The 20,344-nt window shown below is 43.0% G+C and overlaps 2 protein-coding genes across 2 annotated transcripts in view; one reads left to right on the top strand and one right to left on the bottom strand.

Annotated features, from left to right (window-relative positions):
- Positions 1–4,806: 4,806 nt before the first annotated feature.
- Positions 4,807–14,277, top strand: ctnnb1 (catenin (cadherin-associated protein), beta 1). Its single transcript, XM_083678936.1, has 16 exons — positions 4,807–4,940; positions 8,847–8,897; positions 9,029–9,253; positions 9,445–9,698; positions 9,824–10,062; positions 10,168–10,369; positions 10,455–10,599; positions 10,688–10,791; positions 11,200–11,538; positions 11,631–11,789; positions 11,892–12,011; positions 12,099–12,249; positions 12,355–12,476; positions 12,729–12,789; positions 13,125–13,348; positions 13,538–14,277. Exons 2-15 carry the CDS (start codon positions 8,885–8,887, stop codon positions 13,331–13,333), a joined length of 2,343 nt encoding a protein of 780 aa, XP_083535062.1. The 5' UTR covers positions 4,807–4,940; positions 8,847–8,884; the 3' UTR covers positions 13,334–13,348; positions 13,538–14,277.
- The window catches only part of ulk4 (unc-51 like kinase 4), a gene marked incomplete at its 5' end in the record, with an annotated part of 65,072 nt that continues 58,263 nt past the window's right edge, over positions 13,536–20,344 (bottom strand). Inside the window, 2 exons of the mRNA XM_083678937.1 lie at positions 13,536–14,613; positions 15,538–15,623. Of these exons, the coding sequence (XP_083535063.1) occupies positions 14,550–14,613; positions 15,538–15,623 (150 nt within the window). The 3' untranslated portion in view covers positions 13,536–14,549. The remainder of the gene's footprint in view (positions 14,614–15,537; positions 15,624–20,344) is intronic.

The following is a 20,344-nucleotide window of genomic DNA, read 5'->3' on the forward strand; positions in this document are numbered from 1 at the left end:
TTGAAGCACTAACTCTGAAAACGGTGGGAAATTCAGAAGCATTAAAACATATCATCAGATATTATGTTTAGAAATGTGCTGCTTGGATTTCTCTGTAAGCCTTGTTCCACAACAGCTGTAAGGGAATGACTGTCGTAATAATATTTTACCAATTGTTATATTATATTATTGTTATGGCAATACAGTACATCTCATATATAAGCATATCCGTGGAAAATAGTGCAATCTATTGACCCAAGATATGATGAAGATGACAATGCTTGTAATGTAATAGGTTTACTACAATGAGCATTGGAATTTATCAAGATACTGATGACAAATATATACATTGTTTGAAGAATAAGTTAATAATGGCATTAAAATGTACTCCATTGCCTACTACAAAATAAATCTAGGCCTACGTTAATTTAACCAAACATGTATTCCCTTTGCTTATTTTTTTCTCCATAAAAATATCACATACACGTCCAGAATAATTACTTTGTAATTAAAGTCAGTGCAGGAGCATTTTCAGTCCACCTGTAACTAACAAGGTATGGTGTCAAGGTATACATATGACATCTAATTCATGTAAGTTATATTTATATGCAATGAGATATTAAATTGTTCAACAAAAATATCAATTTACAATCCATCAAATGTACAGTTCTGAACTTGACATTATAGTAAACATGTGTTAACCATGTAATACCTTTATTAAGCTCTACATTAACAATCGTTTCTTTAGATGGGATGGAAGTGGGCGGTGCAGCAGAACAGAGATGTTGATGGATGATATTGCTCCATGCTGTATATAGTGAATGAATGTGAACTGCTACTGACCTACTATTCTCCTAACTAGGCCATCAAATTCCCCCATATTTCAAACCTTTTACCAGCGCAGGTAGAAGTGTGCCCCCTTCTCTTTCTGTCTGCATGCTGCCACTGTGAACTGAAGATCTCAGGGCCCTAGTGGCTTACACTTATTATCATTGTCTCTGCTAGGATGTAGGTTCAGGACCTTAGGCTGAGGAGAGGTCAGCGGACACAATCCTATGAGCACACAAGTGGGTTTAGAGTGCCCCCTCCTTTCACATGGAAAGAAAGGAGCCCCTCCCCTCAGCATACAGCATCAATTCCAGCAGCTTCCCAAGGGAGCAAGTGCTTTCTCTTGCATCCTGGTACTGTTCACACACACACACACACACACACACACACACACACACACACACACACACATACAATGTACGCGCTCACACGTGCACACACATACAGTACACACACACTCTTGCATACACTTACTCATGCACACACACAGCTCAATGCAACCAATCACATCAGAGCTAGATGTGACCCCAGTTCCTTCTAAACCCCCCTGGCAATGAGCAAGACCTGTGACTTCCCTGATACACGTGAACCTATTGGGAGGGAACAGGCATTGCATATGTAATCCTTGTTTCTATGTTTATTCTTGGTGCATTGACTCTTTCCTTCTACTGGGAGAATTTGGGCTTAAGGGAATGAGGCATGATGTAGCTTCATTACTCTCAACCAGGCAAAGGCCTTATGAATCTGTAACATTAATCTGTGGGTCTGTTTGTGCTTGCTTGCGCGTATGTATGTGTGTGTGCGTGTGTGTGTGTGTGTGCGTGCGTGTGTGTGCATGTATTAATGTGTTATACCAATGTGTTGTATCACTGCAAAGTTATTATCTCATTACTCAGGTGTCATAAAAAGTAAGAAAACTAGTATTTGAATTAATGAGACAATGTTTACTGGTGAAATAAAAATGTTTTAATTGTATTTAATGGTGCAGGAACATGTGTTTTTTCCATAGCACATTTTTTCTGTAGTGTTTGTACAACTGAATCTGGCCGAAACTCTCTTAATAACCTTTCGAGCCAAATCAGGTGTCAGTGGTATTTTTTTCAGAAATTCTAACATCATTAGTGTTTTATCACACTGACAAATCATGAAGAGCTGGTTGAGGGCTTGCACAAACAATACCTTTATAATAATTGGATAATTTAATTTGGTTTATATTCAGCAATGGACACACCTTTTTAACAATAATAATAATAATAATAATAATAATAATAATAATAATAATAATAATAATACATTACATTTGTATAGCGCTTTTTCATGGACTCAAAGCACAGGTCAAAAATATGAAAATAAAAATATAGGAGGACAGTCACAGAACACATAACATACAGCCCTATACATTAAAAGCCTGCCTGAACAGGTGGGTTTTTAGCAAGGTCTTAAAAGAGTCAACACTGTCAGAAGCTCTGACATTGTGGGGGAGAGCATTCCACAGGCGAGGAGCAGCAGATGAGAAAGCTTTGTCAACCATAGTGCGGAGTCTGGTTCTGGGGACAGTGAGGAGGCCAGAGTCAGTGGAGCGGAGGGAGCAGGTGGAGCAGTATGGCATGAGGAGCTCAGACAGATAGTATTAGTATACTACTAGTAGTAGTAGTAGTTTATGTCACTTTATTTTGTTGTTGTCACTTTATTTTGTTGTTGTTGTTTGTGATGAGAGCTGCTGTAACGCCTTAATTTCCCCTCGGGGATCAATAAAGTACCTATCTATCTATCTATCTATCTATCTATCTATCTATCTATCTATCTATCTATCTATCTATCTATCTATCTATAGGCTGGTGCAGAGCCATGTAGGGCCTTGTAGGGCCTTGTAAGTGAACAACTCTTCTTACTATTGCTTTCACCAGTAAGGATATTTCTGCAAAATTCCTATCATATATAAATAATTTGACAAACTGGTTTATCATGCACCCATTTGGTCTAAATCTGTTTTATACATTGATACATGTTTTGTAAAAACAAAGAGGAAAGCATTGTATGCTAATGCAAATGCTAATATGATATTGTATAGAAGATCAGATGTCAATCACAAAGTGTGCATTACTGTAGGCCTATGTTTTTTGTCAGTACAATATACGCGTAATACAAATAATAAATAGATAATAAATACTGTACAGATCAACTATACCACATTTGAATGTGAAACGAATGTGTATGTCCACATGCCATAACGTAAAGGTTATCTACAGGAGAAACTTCCAGCCAGTGCAAGTAACTCTGTACAGTAATTCCCTTATCGAAGTACTGAAAAACCACAGCATTTGGGGTCCTCATTTGGCAATCCTCTGCTCATAGACAACAGTGAGACACTGCTCCCTTTTTTGGAGGCGAGACCTGATGAGGTTTTTGTAAGGGTGTCTTCACCTTGATGGCCATATATTGTGGAGAGTGTTGTTACATAGACCTAGAGTAGGACTATACTGTCTTTATGCAAATCTTTTTGCATATGTTGTCTCTTTATTTCATTGGCTTTTTTGTTGTTTGTTTTTCAGAGATTTATATTTAGATTATGGATCCAGATCACACAACACATTGAACATAGATGTAACTACATACTATACATGTAATCACATATTTACATGTTCCTAATCAACCTGAATGGCAAAACTTAAGTTGTAACACAGAAAGCAACCTTGAATGATCTGTACCACAATTAGTTCAATTCGTCTTTTGTCTTTTGGGTAATTCTTGTGAGCAGCTCTATTATCATGATTGATAACAGACAATCTAATCTGAGGTTCGCAATGTCTGAGGTTAATTATCCCACCTTTTGGGAGCTATTACTTAGTCACCACCATTAACCCACCTCAGATACATTGCTTGCTCATGTCAAGTTTGAGCTTACCATCCATTAACAAATCAGGGATAATTTGAGATAACCATGCTGACAATAATAAATCAGCATACAGTGTACCTAGGTATCTCTGAGCAATTTAGCACCACTACACCCTATTTTTCCATTGCACACACCTATATCTATTCCTGGTAAATGTGTGATCAATCAGTCAATCAGTCAATCAATTGTACTTTAATTACATAGCACATTTCATTCACAAAATGCACTTTACAGGAAAAAGGGGGATTATAACAACAGGCAGATAATAAAAATGCAGATAATAATAATAATAGTAATAATAATAATAATAATAATATAGGATGGTAATAGAAGTATTACAGCCATAGAAGTTGTTAAATAAATTGAAAGAATTATGTTAAATATCTTCTGCTTTGCCATATTGTGTCCATTACCAGGCCAGTTCATCTAGGAACAGCCAAGTAGGTCTAATATATTATTGGCATGATGCCAGATGATAATATGAGATGTATGCTGCTAATACATGGAAAATATCACAATTATAGTCTGTGGAATTACATTAACATAATGCATTATCCAGAAGAGAAAACAATAAACAACTTTTAGATTCATAATTTTCATAGGCCAAGAAGAGAGACTGTCATAATGAATTTCTCTATGAGTAGATTGAATTGCAACTAAAGGTGAATGTTTGTACAATATGCTTTATATTTCAAACTTCAAGAAGAAGCTACTGCAGTTTAAAAAGTGCAAACTAGCCTCTCTGCAGTCCAATCCTGAAATGCATTTCTGGTCTTCATTCCAGTGTATGGAAAAGGTACTCTGCCGGGACATCATTCCATCTGTATTCATACGCAAATTTGAGGACCTTGTTGTGTTGTGTATGTGTTGTAGATGTGTTAACTTTCATTTTGATGAATAAACATAATTCTGATTGTACGGTGATGTACAGCGTTTGTTTTTAATGTTTTAAAAACGGACATAAATTTGATACAAATCAGCAATGGGTATCTACTTTATTCCTACATGCGGCAGGATATAGTAGCCACAAGAATTGTTATTCGGTCCATTACAGTGCGACGCCATCTTAAATCCACTGATTCAACAGTAGTAGGAGAGTTGTTACTTGACTGCGGAGGGGGTGGCCGAACGACCCGCTGGAGTTTGTCGCTAGCCACATTTTTTACGTCTTTTTTCCACGAGGAATTGGTTTTATTCACTTTAAAACAAGGGGACGGATTTTCGGCCTTTGTCAAGGGTAGGCCTCTTCATTCAAAGAAACTATGTTATTCTTTTTTTTAACTCATTTTGATCTGAAATCGAATGGAATGCGTTCTATGTGGATGTTAGCAGCTTGTCGCTACGCTAGCCAGGCTAGTAGCTAGCTGGTTTTGTCGGCAAATGGTTTCCGCAGTAAAATCTTATTACCAGACAGCGCCTGTTTTTCTAAGTGTGTTGCCATTATTAGAGTCGTGCAGAGTTAATTGTAAGGTAATTTTAAAAAGCGATTTTATGGGTGCAGTTCGAAATCTGTCTTACTAACCTTGTATGTAAGCTAACGTTAGTTACCTGTATCGATAGCTGATTATGCCATGGCATGGTCCGGACTCCTAGCTAACGCTAGATGGCTTGGCTAACATTCCAGCGTTCTGACTCATGTTTGTCTGGAGTCTGATTCAATGAATATCTAGTTATGTTGGCCATATATTTAACTAGCTATTGATGTGTCTGAATTACTGAGCGTAGTCTAGACATAAGTTATATTTCAATATGTCGGAGCTTCTTAAAGTGTGAGTAGGCTAGCTAGTTACTAGCTATGAAAACAGATGAGTGTTTTCCAAGTGTGGAGTCAACATGACTTGAACGAAAACAGTTTAGTTGGAGGAGGATATTCAACGTGTCAGTTACCCGTCTTGCTATCAACGTTCCAGATTAGATCCCCATGTCTTTGGTTATCCGCAACCATTATTTACCCGTAAACTCCCCATATACTAAAAACTTAGGTAGTTGATGAAAGTTTGTCGGTTTTATTTGTAGCAAACCAAAGTTGTCCAGCTAAACTTTAGGTTGCTGTCTGCTTACAATTAAATTGTTGGCTACCTAAGTTTTCACTTAAGAGCTGGATAAACTTTTTTCTAGTCGTCTTTTAAACAAAGACCGACAAATTCCTCGGCCGTTGTGATTTAAGAGGATGCCGAGGAGGAGCTTGAATGAAATTTGAGTCGATGGTGGTGTGTTGCTCGTAGGAAATTCGGACACCCAGAAGTGGACTTGGTGGGGGTGGGGAACTAGCTAGCTTACTGGTGGAAAATATCTGTGCCCTTGCTACCGATGTCGAGGAAAACACAGCATGACTGCTCCGGAAATACCACATACAGCTTCACAACAGATACGTCGTTTTTAATTCAATCCTCCCTGCACCAAATATTTGGGGACCACGACTTGTATTTTTTACCGTGGAGGTGATGTGGAGAGTCCGTGAATAGTGTTGAGCCATTATATTATTCATAAATGGTATACATTTTGTGACATGGTTGTGTGTTAACACAATAATTAGACTATAGGCCGATACTGATTCTGTCAAGGCAATCTGATTTATCAACCCACCAACATTAATTGACGAAGAGAGTGAGCTTTATGGACTAGCCTACACTTGACTCATGAAGTGTGTATGCGCGATGAATCCACGCGAATCCATTGTTTCTTTTCGATGAGTTAGATTTTGCAGCGTCCTAGCCTTTTGGGCTTTTCTTGGAAACTTGACAGATTTGAAGACGGATGTGGTGATATGTTTTCGACGCAACAACCTCTCACGACGTGCGAAGAAGCTTATTTGGAGCGGAAACACCGCAAAGGAATTGATTATACCTCGCGCGTGTTAGAATGAAGTGCTACGGTTTGATACGCATAACCAACTGCGCTATTTTCTCCAGCGAAAAATGCGTTGTAGCAGTGCTGTTCTAAATTGCTCCCCTCTTGAATTGAAGAAAGCCATTTCACGTACAACTTTGTGATCAGATGTTTTTGGTCAGATCATAGTCTTTGCTTATGTACTCTGCGACTTGAATTCAAACAATGAATGTATCAGTGATGGTAAAACAATTTCAAATTTGTTTCAGCGGTGTGTGTACAACCATAAATCATAATCGGAGTAGATTACCAGACACCGCAGACTTTGCATTTTCACTTATTCTATTTGCTGTAAACAAGGCTTCTTTGCAATCAGCCATGGGTGCTTGGAAGATAGCATGGGCTTGTGGTGTTTGACACATTACCATGTGTTCCGGTAATATAGAAGGACTACTTGTGTACAAGTGTTAATGTAATTAAAAGCCTTTATTTTCTGGCTAAAGATTTCAAGCCACGTTGGCAAAGGCATCAGGCACAGTAGAGTTGTGGCATTATATGCTGCTGCCAAACCAAACTGTGGACCTGGAGTTAGTAGGGCTCTGACTGCTGACCCGGCACATTACTCCATTTCTATGAGGGTGAGAAACTGTCGGCTCAAATTCGGCACACAATACAGCAACAACCAACACATGAACTTTCACCTCCTTATTCATACCTTTGCTGTATTTATCTATGGAAATTTGTGGCTGTGCCTGCTTAGGAATTTCAAACAATGTTAATTCTCCATTTTCAAAACAAAAAGCAGCAGCAGGGGATTCTCTTCAATAGTTTTCTGACACTTGGTCATGCTTTAACTTTCATTTGTTTCAGTTCTCCATCTGCCTTTCTCAAATTGTAACCCATTTATTAATTTCAGTGTAGGACAGATTTTCTCTATGCTCCCAATGATTGGTGAGTGTTTGGCTGAAGACAGTGAAGAATGGTTTCTGAAAAGGTTACTCGTATGTGGCCAGAAGTAGCTTCTATACAGGTGCATAAGGAATCGGTGCCTCTTGAAACAAAGCGTATCCTATATTCCCCATGTCTTCTCTATAGCCAGGGCTATGGCACTGTGTTTTGAGTCAGACCTCATCCGCAGATGTTGTCTCTGCCATTTTGCACGCTAGCCTACTTGTTAGTGCTTCCCTTGCAAATCTGTGCGCTAAATGCTATCTACATGAGGAATGCCACTGTTAAACATCTGGCTACGACATCTCATTCTAGACATTTCTACCAGCTATGCATCCAGATTGCTGTGATTTTTTTTGTGGTCATTGCATTTCAATGCAATTAGATCACTGAACCCCAACAGGAAGTTATTTGAATTGATTAGTATTTCTCTACTGCAGTTTTGTAACCAGACTATTGTGATGTTCTCATAATGACGGCATGAGCAACATCTGCATGTCAGTCTACCCAATTGATTCCAGAAGCTCCTGCAGATTAATTCCAGAGTTGCTCCGAAAGGTGTTTTTTTTTAAACATTTTTTTTTTTAATATAACAAATGATACCTGAGACCATTTTGCCCGTTGTTTTGTAGATATTTTTGGTTGTGTTATATGAATATAGCCTTTCTGACAATTAACTGAGTTGTGTTATGGAAATAGACTGTCATGTTGGCTACACAACTGAAATAAATGCTTGATGGCGTCTTGCTCTGTGTCCTAGCTTTAGCTAGATGTTCTGTGTCCCACTGCTGGAGAGATTGGTCCGTAGGTTTGTTGTGCTGTCAGGCTGTCATAGACTATTTTTACCTTCCTTTTGCCAAAAAGACTGCCATGTCGTAGGAATCATTTATTTTTGAAATGATTGTACCCAGTTTTGCCTGATTGTGGCTATGCAGTCTTGCTAGCTTTCTACCCGAAGTAACTGGAGAAATTGTAAATTCAGTTTCTTGACTAGCCACGTCACTAACAATTGCTTGATTCCTGTCAGCCTACTGTCACCAACCCTCTAATTTCTGCTTCTCCTTCTAGTGACTCTTGCAGAGAGGGGTTGATTTTTTTCACATGTTGTTTTGTGTTGGTAATCAAATTGGTAAATAAAACGATACTGTGGTGGTCCTCTCACGCTCAACACTTAGGCCTATAGCTAATTAGCACAGTAAGAGAAATGCCAAATTGTCTAGAAAGTGAATGATATGTTGGCGATAAGTGTGTGCGCAAGTTGCTATCTTCCACCATTTGAAATGCCCAGCCCCCATTTCCCTTCCATATGTTTTTGGCATGGTGGAGATGGATGTATGAATGAACTCTGCTGTTCTGTTACTTTCAGATTTGGAAGCTGTGCAGGCTGTGGCTTTTGAAAGGAACATGGCTTCCCAGTGTAAGTTTTCCTTTATTTGTTGACTCCTTTTGAAATATACTGTTTATACTTGAATTATACTTATACTTGAATTTGAGAATGCCATGCCCCGTGGCTGAATTTCCTCTTAACAACGTTGTCTTAATTTGCAGCTGATCTGATGGAGCTTGACATGGCCATGGAGCCCGACCGCAAAGCTGCAGTCAGCCACTGGCAGCAGCAGTCCTACCTGGACTCTGGTATCCACTCTGGGGCCACCACCACTGCCCCCTCCCTGAGCGGAAAGGGCAACCCAGAGGAGGAGGATGTGGACAACCAGGTGCTGTACGAGTGGGAGCAGGGCTTCTCCCAGTCCTTCGCACCAGACCAAGTGGCAGGTAATGACCCTCTAACATGTCACTTATACCACAGGAATGCTTGATTGGTATTGTTGGCACTTGCTTTACTGTCCTGAATATCTATTTAAAAAAAAAAAAAATTGTCTGTCATGTTGGCCATATGCTTTGAGGAACGGCATTTCAAATGAAATGAACTAACCCCTGGTGGTGTTCTCCTCCCCTCTCCTCAGACATTGATGGGCAGTATGCCATGACCAGGGCCCAGAGAGTGCGTGCCGCCATGTTCCCAGAGACCCTCGACGAGGGCATGCAGATCCCCTCCACACAGTTCGACGGGGCCCACCCCACCAACGTGCAGCGGCTGGCCGAGCCCTCGCAGATGCTGAAGCATGCCGTGGTGAACCTCATCAACTACCAAGACGATGCTGAGCTGGCCACACGCGCCATCCCAGAGCTGACCAAACTACTCAACGATGAGGACCAGGTACAGCAATGCCCCCCAATGAGGGGATAAACGAAACACCCCCCCCCCCCCCCCCTTTTTATTTTTTTATAAATATACTCTGACTAGGTCATCAGGACTGAGCACGCTCTCCTTTTGTTGTCTAGGTAGTGGTGAACAAGGCTGCCGTGATGGTGCACCAGCTGTCCAAGAAGGAGGCCTCGCGTCACGCCATCATGCGCTCGCCCCAGATGGTGTCGGCCATCGTGCGCACCATGCAGAACACCAATGACGTGGAGACCGCCCGCTGCACCGCTGGCACCCTGCACAACCTGTCCCACCACAGAGAGGGCCTGCTCGCCATCTTCAAATCAGGCGGCATCCCCGCCCTCGTCAAAATGCTCGGGTCAGTCATCCTTTTTGGCCTTTGTAGCCTAATCTGTCTTCTCTGGGAATCCTTTGTATCTCCTGCTAGACTCTGATGTTAATGTCTGGTAATCACTGTTTTCAGATCCCCAGTGGACTCTGTGCTGTTCTATGCCATTACCACCCTACACAACCTGCTGCTGCACCAGGAGGGGGCCAAGATGGCAGTACGCCTGGCCGGAGGCCTGCAGAAAATGGTGGCCTTGCTCAACAAGACTAATGTCAAATTCCTCGCCATCACAACAGACTGCCTTCAGATCCTGGCCTACGGGAACCAAGAAAGCAAGGTAAGGACCGTCTTCATTTAACACTCAATAATGTATAATGGTTGAAATGGTTGAAGTCATTCATTGCTTGGCTCTCTATTCTCAGCTTATCATCCTGGCCAGCGGAGGCCCCCAAGCCCTTGTCAACATCATGAGGACCTACACATATGAGAAGCTGCTGTGGACCACTAGCAGAGTGCTCAAAGTGCTCTCTGTCTGCTCCAGCAACAAGCCTGCCATTGTAGAGGCTGGTGAGTTCCTCATTATACAGCTTTTATTTTCAGATTTATTTGCTCTGTTATTGCTTACTGTGTGCTAAGTTAATGTTGCTGGTTTCAGGTGGTATGCAGGCCCTTGGGCTCCACCTCACAGATCCCAGTCAGAGGCTGGTCCAGAACTGCCTGTGGACCCTCAGGAACCTGTCAGATGCTGCCACCAAACAGGTGAGCTCCATCCCCACCACACAACTATCCTCTTTCCTTAACTTTCCTGAATTCTTCCTACATAAGAGCTCTCTTTCTGTCTCCCTACTTTTTCCATGGAGAAGACGACCTTAGCTGAAGTAGATGTGATGCAGGTAAAAGTAGTCATTCCTGCCTTTGTCTGTGTTGGTGCTGTTGCTAGAGCCAACTTCAGCCAAGCTCAGCTTACCCAGAATTCATCTCCTACAAAAGGGCTGTCAATTGCATTTAGAAAGAGGGTTAAACCTGAAGAAGAGGAATGAGTTGCTAGAAGCATTTTTCTCAAAAAAGGAGTGAGCAGTTGAAGGGTGTGTGTGTGTGGGTGTGTGTGTGTGTGTGTGTGGTGTCTGTGTATTGAAATAACAACGGTGGATTCTTCTCTGCCTACAGGAGGGAATGGAGGGCTTGTTGGGGACCCTAGTCCAGCTCCTGGGCTCTGATGACATCAACGTGGTGACGTGTGCGGCCGGCATCCTGTCCAACCTCACCTGTAACAACTACAAGAACAAGATGATGGTGTGCCAGGTGGGTGGGATCGAGGCGCTGACTCGCACCGTGCTGCGCGCCGGAGACCGCGAGGACATTACGGAGCCCGCTATCTGTGCTCTGCGCCACCTCACCAGTCGCCACCAAGACGCCGAGATGGCCCAGAATGCTGTGCGGCTGCACTATGGCCTGCCCGTGGTGGTCAAACTGCTCCACCCTCCTTCCCACTGGCCCCTGATCAAGGTGAGAAGGCCTGGACCCCACACAACTGAAAGTTACTAACTAGTGGGTTTATATGTTTTGGTGGATTTTGTCTAAACATGATCTCCCTCTAGGCCACCGTTGGTTTGATCCGCAACCTGGCCCTGTGCCCTGCCAACCACGCCCCACTGCGTGAGCAGGGAGCCATCCCCAGACTGGTGCAGCTGCTGGTCAGAGCCCACCAGGACACGCAGAGACGCACCTCCATGGGAGGCACTCAGCAGCAGTTTGTGGTAAGAGCATACCCCTCACATTTGTGTTCCTATGAGGCTTACTCCTAATGCATTCGTTGTAGTGAAGTCGAATATTCCAATTGACTGACTTGTCAAACGCAGGAGGGAGTTCGCATGGAGGAGATCGTTGAGGGCTGCACTGGAGCTCTGCACATCCTGGCCAGAGATGTCCACAACAGAATCGTCATTAGAGGACTCAACACCATTCCACTCTTTGTTCAGGTAAGACAACTACTCGCTCACTTTTAACAGAAGATTTCAGGTCAAGGAGCTGTTACTTGACCTTGCGTGTCCTCTCTGCCCCTATAGCTCTTGTACTCTCCCATTGAGAACATCCAGCGTGTGGCTGCAGGTGTTCTGTGTGAGCTGGCCCAGGACAAGGAGGCAGCTGAGGCCATTGAGGCCGAGGGCGCTACCGCTCCCCTCACTGAGTTGCTCCACTCCAGGAACGAAGGCGTGGGTGAGTACAGGCCTCTTCAGAATGACCTCTCTGTAGCTGTCAGTAACTCACAATTTTCCTATGAAATGCTAAGGGAGATGACTAAACCCTGTATCCTCTCCACAGCCACGTACGCTGCCGCAGTGCTGTTCCGTATGTCTGAGGACAAGCCCCAGGACTACAAGAAGCGTCTGTCTGTGGAGCTCACCAGCTCCCTGTTCAGGACAGAGCCCATGACCTGGAATGAGGTACTGCTGCTTTTTAATTAGCTCTAGTTTCACAACGAGATGCTAGGGAGCATAAACCGTCAGGGTGCTATGCCAAATTCCCAATAATTACCTGTGTAGAATCCTTTTTTAATTGTTTTTTTTATTTAATTTTTTTATAAATCAGTCTGCAATTGTTAGAAATCTGGCCAAAGTCTTATTATCGAAACGGGCAGGGTTGTGGGATTACTGACCACTGATGTGACACTCTTCCTTATTCTGTTCTCTCCTCAGACTGGAGACCTTGGCCTGGACATCGGTGCTCAAGGAGAGCCCCTCGGTTACCGCCAAGAAGGTAAGCAATGGTGCTTTGTCCTGTCCAGGTGTGCAGCAGTCCAAAACAGCACACGCTAAATAACTCCAGCAGTCAGCACCTGGGTTCCACAGACCACCCCACCACTAACTCTCATTGCTTAGTGTGCTAGCTTGCAGCTGGGCAGCAATTGGCTCTTGATTGCAAAGTAGATTGAAACATGAATAATTAGTGGCTTTGTGTGGAAACTGGCTGAGATGCTGGAGGATATGATGGGTTTTGGTCCTACTACTGTGTGCTGCTTGTGTTTAATCCGCTCTAACAGTGTGTGTGTGTGTGCTTTCCCCCACTCCCCCCTCCAACCACTTCATTTGCAGACCCTAGCTACCGCTCCTTCCACTCTGGCGGATATGGGCAGGACTCTATGGGCATGGACCCCATGATGGACCATGACATGGGTGCCCACCACCCCGGCCCCGACTACCCAGTCGATGGGCTGCCCGACCTGGGCCACGCCCAGGACCTGATCGACGGGCTGCCCCCAGGCGACAGCAATCAGTTGGCTTGGTTTGATACTGACCTGTAAATAACTACTTTTTAGGTAAGAATTGCTCAGTCAGCGCTTGAGAACCACGGCTGTGTGTTGGTGTTTGGGGATTACAGGCTGGTGCACGCTTGGAGTTTTACTAATGTGCTTGTGTGTGTGTCTGTGTGAAGAGGACCAGTTCCTTTCTGTGATCTACTTGTGTGGTCCCATAGTAATGCTGGTGCCCTTCTTCTCCCCCCACAGCTGTATCGTCTGATCTGAATGAACCTGCATTGTGATTTGGCCTGAAGAGTTGCTGAGAGGTTTCGAAAGTGGGCTAGTATCTCAGAAAGTGCCTGACACACTACTAAAAGCTGAGTTTCCTATGGGAACACGTGGAAGTAAAACTTTGTTCTGGTCTTTGTCGGAGTTAAAACTGCAAAGGAATTCCTGGAGTGGGTGACTCAAAGAAGAATGCTCAAGAGGTGGATCTCAAGATGGAATTTTAAACCCTTGTCTGTATTTTTTTACATTTTATTTTTTTTATGATTCTTCAGTCTGTAATGGTACTGATCTAGCTTGCTTTATTATACTCATCTTCTTTTGCAGTAATTTGTATACCTTTTAAGTCTCTCGTAGTGTTAAGTTATAGTGGTAATGCTCCATCAATTAAGATTTTATCAAGTTATGGTGTAGAACACTAATAATCAGTTAAATTGTATTCTGATCAAGTGTAACATTGTGTAGCTTTTGTATAAAACCAAGAATTGGAAATGGTCCAAATATCAAATATTTTCTTGCTTTAATGAGGGTGCACTGTTTCTAGTGTCACAACTGTTCCAAAGGGTCCTTTAATTGGTGGGGGGAAGAGTTATTTTGAACTGTCTTTTTTTGATGGTAGCTGTTGAAGGTAGTGAAAAGAATCCCTAATTATTGTAGCCTGCTGTGCTTATCGGAGACATGGTTATAAAATGGCTAAACAATAAAAATGGACTTTAATTTCAGCTCTCTCTTGGTTGTTTATGAACTGACAAACAGGACATTACACCTGTGCATGGATGTAAAATATTTCCCTGCTGTACATTTCATGTGCGTTAACAGGTCTGATACTGATCTAGATTCAAATAGAAGATTGGTGCTGCGTCCTGACCAACTGTTTAATGTAGAGGTAAAGTACAGGAGAGGCTGGATACAATTGAGTCACTTTATTACATAAAATAAAGCTGTACAGTATTTAAAAAAACAAAAACAATTCTGAGGATAGTGAGTTGTGCTCCTAGAATCCTATCCCTCTTAGGATCTCAGCAGCCAATGATGCCACTGCTACATCAGCATGAGACCTGTGAGAAGAAGAGAACAATGGATATGAACACATCTCCCTCGGCTGTCTCTTAAGAGCTTTCCATGGACTTCGCACTTGGAAGAATACTTGTCAACTGGTCTTACAAAAGGATTTTAATAAAGGCATTAAAACATCCCAGTTAATTTGATCAGCAGAGCAATCAATTGTGAAGAGAGCTTGATAAATGGATGGGATAGGCTACAAGAGTGTAAATGATTTGATTGTCTTTTTCCTAACAGTAATTACTGTCTCCATTTTAGTCTGCAATTTCAAACACTTGTCTCATTAAAGTCTGAATGATAAAGCCTTGTCTCCCTTACTAATTTCTTACATCTTAGGACGCCAGAAATTTAATTTGGCTACTTGTAGTTGGCTAATTCACCAAATCTGAATTCTTTTTAATTAGCATGACCATTCATGTAGTATTTTTTTGAGTCACCATTCCTTGTAAATGTGTACATGTCTGCAGACTAATAAAACATGTTATGTGCATCTTTTCCTCTGGGTCTATTGTACTACAAGAAGCCAAACATTCTGTAGAAAGAAAAGAAAGAAATTCCCAGCGTTGCCATGGTGAGGAAGGCGGTGACGTACTTAAAGCAGTCATATATTGAAAGTTTGGAATTTCACCGCCACTTTGCCCAAAACCCAATATTGTGAGAGCCCTGCTTCACAAGCCTGGCTAGGCAACATCAAAGGGATGTTTTTTCATTTAAGAAAGAGGAGTGGAGGGAACAGGGAGGAAAGGGAGGGGGAGGCCTCTAGCAGCCTAACAATGGGCCACTATCCCCCGTTTGAGACGCAACGGCTCAAGGAATCTTTCATCACACAACCCTGGCATGGCCTCCCACATGAATGGATCAAAGCAGTGTCACAATGACAAAGCTCTGGATTCTGCAGAGGGGAGCCTGTGGAATCGCACCTGGCAGAATGAGTCAGTCTCTGAAGAACATGGACCAGCTCTGAACCCTCTACCGAGCCACACCAGAGACGGTCTGTAGCTGAGATCTGTAGGAGAGGAAAAACAGAGTGCTATGTTTTAGAGCCAAAGGACATATAAAAACACAAACACAAGCAATGTATTACGTTTCACACTCATATGGGCTTGGGTTATATTTTTCTGTTCACAACATAATAACACTGGTGCTTGAGATTCTACATCAGGGCACACAAAATGGAGGCAGATAAAGGGAGAATGTTTCTAATGAGAAACAGGTGTCCTGCGTTCCCTCCCCTGCCTACTGTGCCATTAAATGATCCTGCCCTCTGCTGCTCCACAGTCTTTTACAAACCCTGTTCACATCACATAAGTCAGAGAAGTTCCATCTGAAAATGTCAGCAAGGTGACATAAACAGCTGCCCAATCATGATTCATATCTATAGCAGGTGCTTCATTACAACAAGAGCATTTGCATGTAGTAACATCTCAAAGTCCAGCTCAGCATACAGGGGGAGGGCTATAGCCCTGATTCACACTTGACAGGAGAGAGAGGGTTTAGTGTTTCTGCCTGTGATCTCCAGCTTAGTGTGCAGCCCAGGCAGGCAGGCAGGCAGGCAGGCAGACAGGCAGGCAGGCAAAAAGAAACAAAGGGACTGAGGGAGTGAAACCAAGTATGGGGGTTTGGGGCAGAGGGATCTCCTTATCATCTCTAACAAAGGACCTGGAGCTTCTCAAACCAGAGTCCTCTATCTGTCAACCCGCAAAAAGGATGAGGAGTGTTGAGTGACGCAGTCTGGAACATGAGGCAGAGTCATTTCACCGCTTCAAACACAGAGGGTCAAGAGAAGTAGGTTTGGGATAATAAAGGTTGAGCAGAAATTATAATCTGCTGCATAAACTCTGCTACGTGGTGTTACGGACTCACCTATCAGGCTGCTTAGACCTTATAACAGCCTCGTTAAGGCCAGAAAAGTTTTGGACACCGCTTGTCAGTATCAATGCTATTGCAGGGTTACGATGTGGTCTCTCCTGATGAGGCACTTGGACAGCATGAAGCAGAGGGGTGCTGAGGGCGAGTCTCCTCCACGGCCTTGTGAATTCCTCTTTAGTGGGAAGCGAAAGGTGATGACAACACACCCGTGTTTAATGCGGCTAGAAGACAAGCCAACTAGCGGGGTAATTACTCCACTGAGTTTATGAAGCTGCAAATGGATTTTCATTGTAATCTCCTGTGACATCGCCTGCGCCTTCCGCTCTACAGCAGCAAAGCACGCCCGTTGCCTGGCAACAGGGTTATGTACCTCGAAGGAGACTTTCCCTAATTCTCTCTACAAAAGCACTCCTGAGCTCCCTCGTTCCCTAATTCTATCCGCAGTCATAATGGTACAATACCGGGTTGCCTGCAACCAACCCAGTTCTATTCTCAATAACAATACCAAGTTATTTCTTTACGGATTCAATGTACAATAGCATTTCAAATCCTGAACCTTAATAACCATCCTGAGGTCCCCGTCAAAGAGGCAGAGATGATGACCAATAGTTGGCCAGATACAATCTCTTTGACTCTTGGTAAAGCTGCACTGGGAAAACATACCTTGACTTTGTGTGCAATTAAACACTGACAGAGGAAACTCAGTGAAGAACTATGCTTGGCTAGACTTGTCAGCTCTGTACAAAAGCAAGAGAAAGTAGGTTGCGTGCAGCAGACACATTGGAGAAATGGATGCTTAAAATAGCAAGCAGTCACAGCAGGGACAGCTTTTTAGCACCTGACAAGCAATATGGTCCTCGACTAGCCTGAGCATGTGTACGCTGCTGTGGCTATATAACCTGTGTGTGTATAACCTGTGCGTGCGCATGTGTGTGTGTGTGTGTGTGTGTGTAAGACAGAGACACTGAGAGCCAGAGAGATATTAAGAGGCCATAATTGAGATAAAGATGAAGAAATAAAAACAGATGAGAGGCTGGGAGAGAGAGGCTGGGAGAGGGAGAGAGAGAGGCTGGGGTGGCTCTGTGGGTGGCTCTGCTGTCCTGAATTTTTTCAATCCATAGTAGGGAGTTATCAGATGAACTGGTCTGCAAAATCAGATGTGTATCTGGGTTAAGCTGCTTTGGACCACTGCCTCCCCTGAGTCTGGGATAGCCTTTTGCTAGCTCAAAGACAGATACAATGGAGAAAAAAAAACCCAAAAGGAAAACAAAAATCAACAACTCCTCCGCCCCCCTCCATCCCCACCTCTCCATCTCCACAAACAAGTGGATTCTTCAGAATGTTTAATATGCAAACTCTGCCTCCCACATCAAAGCCTGACATGGGATGGTAAACCCAAGTCCTTGTAATTACCGACCGAATTAACATGGCTGTGAGGATATTAGTATAACACATTCACAGATAAAGTCTAAGGGGATCTACTTTTTAAAGCTCCATGCACAAGCGAGTACATGACCCATTAGGAAGTGATGAGGGGGCAAAGATGAGAGGATTTGGACTTGAACCCAATCAATGTGACACTGAATGCTAGAGTATGTTTTCCAACCACCGCATACTAATGCATTGGATATAAACCAACTCTCTCTGTAACACACACACACACACACACACACACACACACACACACACACACACACACACACACACACACACACACACACACAGTGTTCTTATTATCTCACTAAATTAGACGTCTCTGAGTGCAATGAATGCAAAGGTTCTTAAGTGGCTCTATCTGTTTGTGTGTTACCATAAAAGCCTCAGTATGGCTGTATGTACAATACAACAGGGGGGATGGAGAGCATACATAGACCAATTGTATGTTATAGGCTCTCCATCCTATTAGTACACATAGAGAGAGACCACACTGAGGCTCTTCAGGCTTTCCTCTTCAGACACAAACAGATATAAGCAGAGCCTGCCTGGCGTACTCAAGTACAGCTTTATCCTCATGAGTGTTATGTACAATGCAGGACGGAGGAACATCAGAATGGTCTCTGTGTTACAAGCAGGGCATGTAGACGCTGAGTGAGTGTGGTCCCTGAGTGTGGTCTGTGGAGCTGAATAGCAGGGTCAGGCTCTGCTGCACTCCACCATGGTTCCCCCTGCCTCAGATCAGAGTGTCAGACACAGACACTACACAGACAGAGAAAGAGATGGCAAATGAATCAGGAAGACTCAAACATGCCGGAACATCCAATTACAGGAAGTTTCCTCTTTTTTTCCACAGCCTTTTGTAACCTCAATTCAATTAGTGTTCCAAGACGTCAAATGAATATTGAAACCGTTTTAGGATTAAACAAATTCAAAAGCAAGGGCACAGTGGCTATGGGATAAAACCTTCGTTAGGCATGCTAATAAGGCTGCTGCTGCTCAGCCTCCTCCAGACCACCGACCCCAGAGTCTCTCTACAGAGGAGCGTCTGTGACCATGGGTGAGTCGTTAATGACCAGGTTTGAACCAAATGAGAGGAGAAAAAATCCGGTCTGAACTTATTCAAAATCCAGGACATGTACGCTCTGCTCTGTCTCCCCTATCTAATTGGCTAGATGTAGGCTAACCCCTCTGTTGTAATGTGTGGACTGGAGGGGGAGTTCTGGTGCTGGTGCCGACTGGCAACCATGCGCTTCACAGTATTTCAATTTTCATTGAAAGATCAAACGCATTTGATGACACACATTTTAACCGGTACCGTGTTTAAAAACACCAAAAACAGTCATTGTGGTCTGGTCTGAGTCTTCATGGTCTCTTAAATGGAAAGTATTTTTTGAAACCGTTCCCATCTGCCACAGCTGAAGGCCTGATGACATTTAATTAGCTCCCTGACATTCATGGGGCTGTTTACCAACAAGTGCAAGGCCACAGGCACTAACCCAGCTCCATGCTGGAGAGTTATGCGGTGGAGATGGATATTGACGAGATACGAGATTGATGATAAAAGGGTCTTGGCAGGAGATAACTTTTTTTGCAAAATGAAATGCCAAAGCCAAGAGAATTTTTCCACACATCGTTCACTATTAAATTAATATGTGACATCCTCAAGAATGGATGATGAAAAGCGAGCCTATTATTGTTTACCTTGTATCTTTTTAGTTGAATGAACCGTGAGGTATGTTTGTTTTAAGAACCGCCCCATCACTTTTTTGCTCCACCGAAAGAAGCAAGGAACGAGATAACTCGCCCAAATGCAAATCCAAAGCATGTGCTCGCTCAGAAGCTGGCTAACATGGGAGTTAATTAGAGTGAGGGAAGGTGGGTTCCTAAAGCATTGTGTGCCGTGCCACATTGGTATAGCTTCAGCTAGGCTAACCAAAAGCCGCAGACAAAGGAGAATGGTTTGGAGGAGTACAATAGAATACACAAACTTTAAGCAACATCATGCCAAGAGACATGACAATAATTGGATCTACTTTTTTTTTTTTTTAAATGCTCTGTTCTGCAATCAAAGGATTCTGTCAAACAACAACAAGGCCATAGTTACTGACAAATACATATATATATATTTTTTTATAAATTCTCAGCTGCAACAGGTTATAAATTCATTTGAATTGGTTCTGGCAACAAAACAAATTCTGTATTGGACATCGCTGGTGGTCAAAGGTAAAGAGGAACAGGATTAAACCTGTCTAAATAAATCTGAGAGTCCTCAACATCTAAAATAGGCCTTTTTTCCTGACACAAACCTGACAATTTTCTCTCCCCTCTCCCTTTGAACTGCTGTTTGAAACATGAGCGGCCGCCATTTCTGACATTATGAGGCAATTAGCAATTTCTTTGATGAGGAGCCGATAAAAAGTG

Source organism: Argentina silus (assembly GCF_951799395.1).
Source record: "Argentina silus genome assembly, chromosome: 10".
In the NCBI taxonomy this organism is placed as follows: Eukaryota; Metazoa; Chordata; class Actinopteri; order Argentiniformes; family Argentinidae; genus Argentina; species Argentina silus.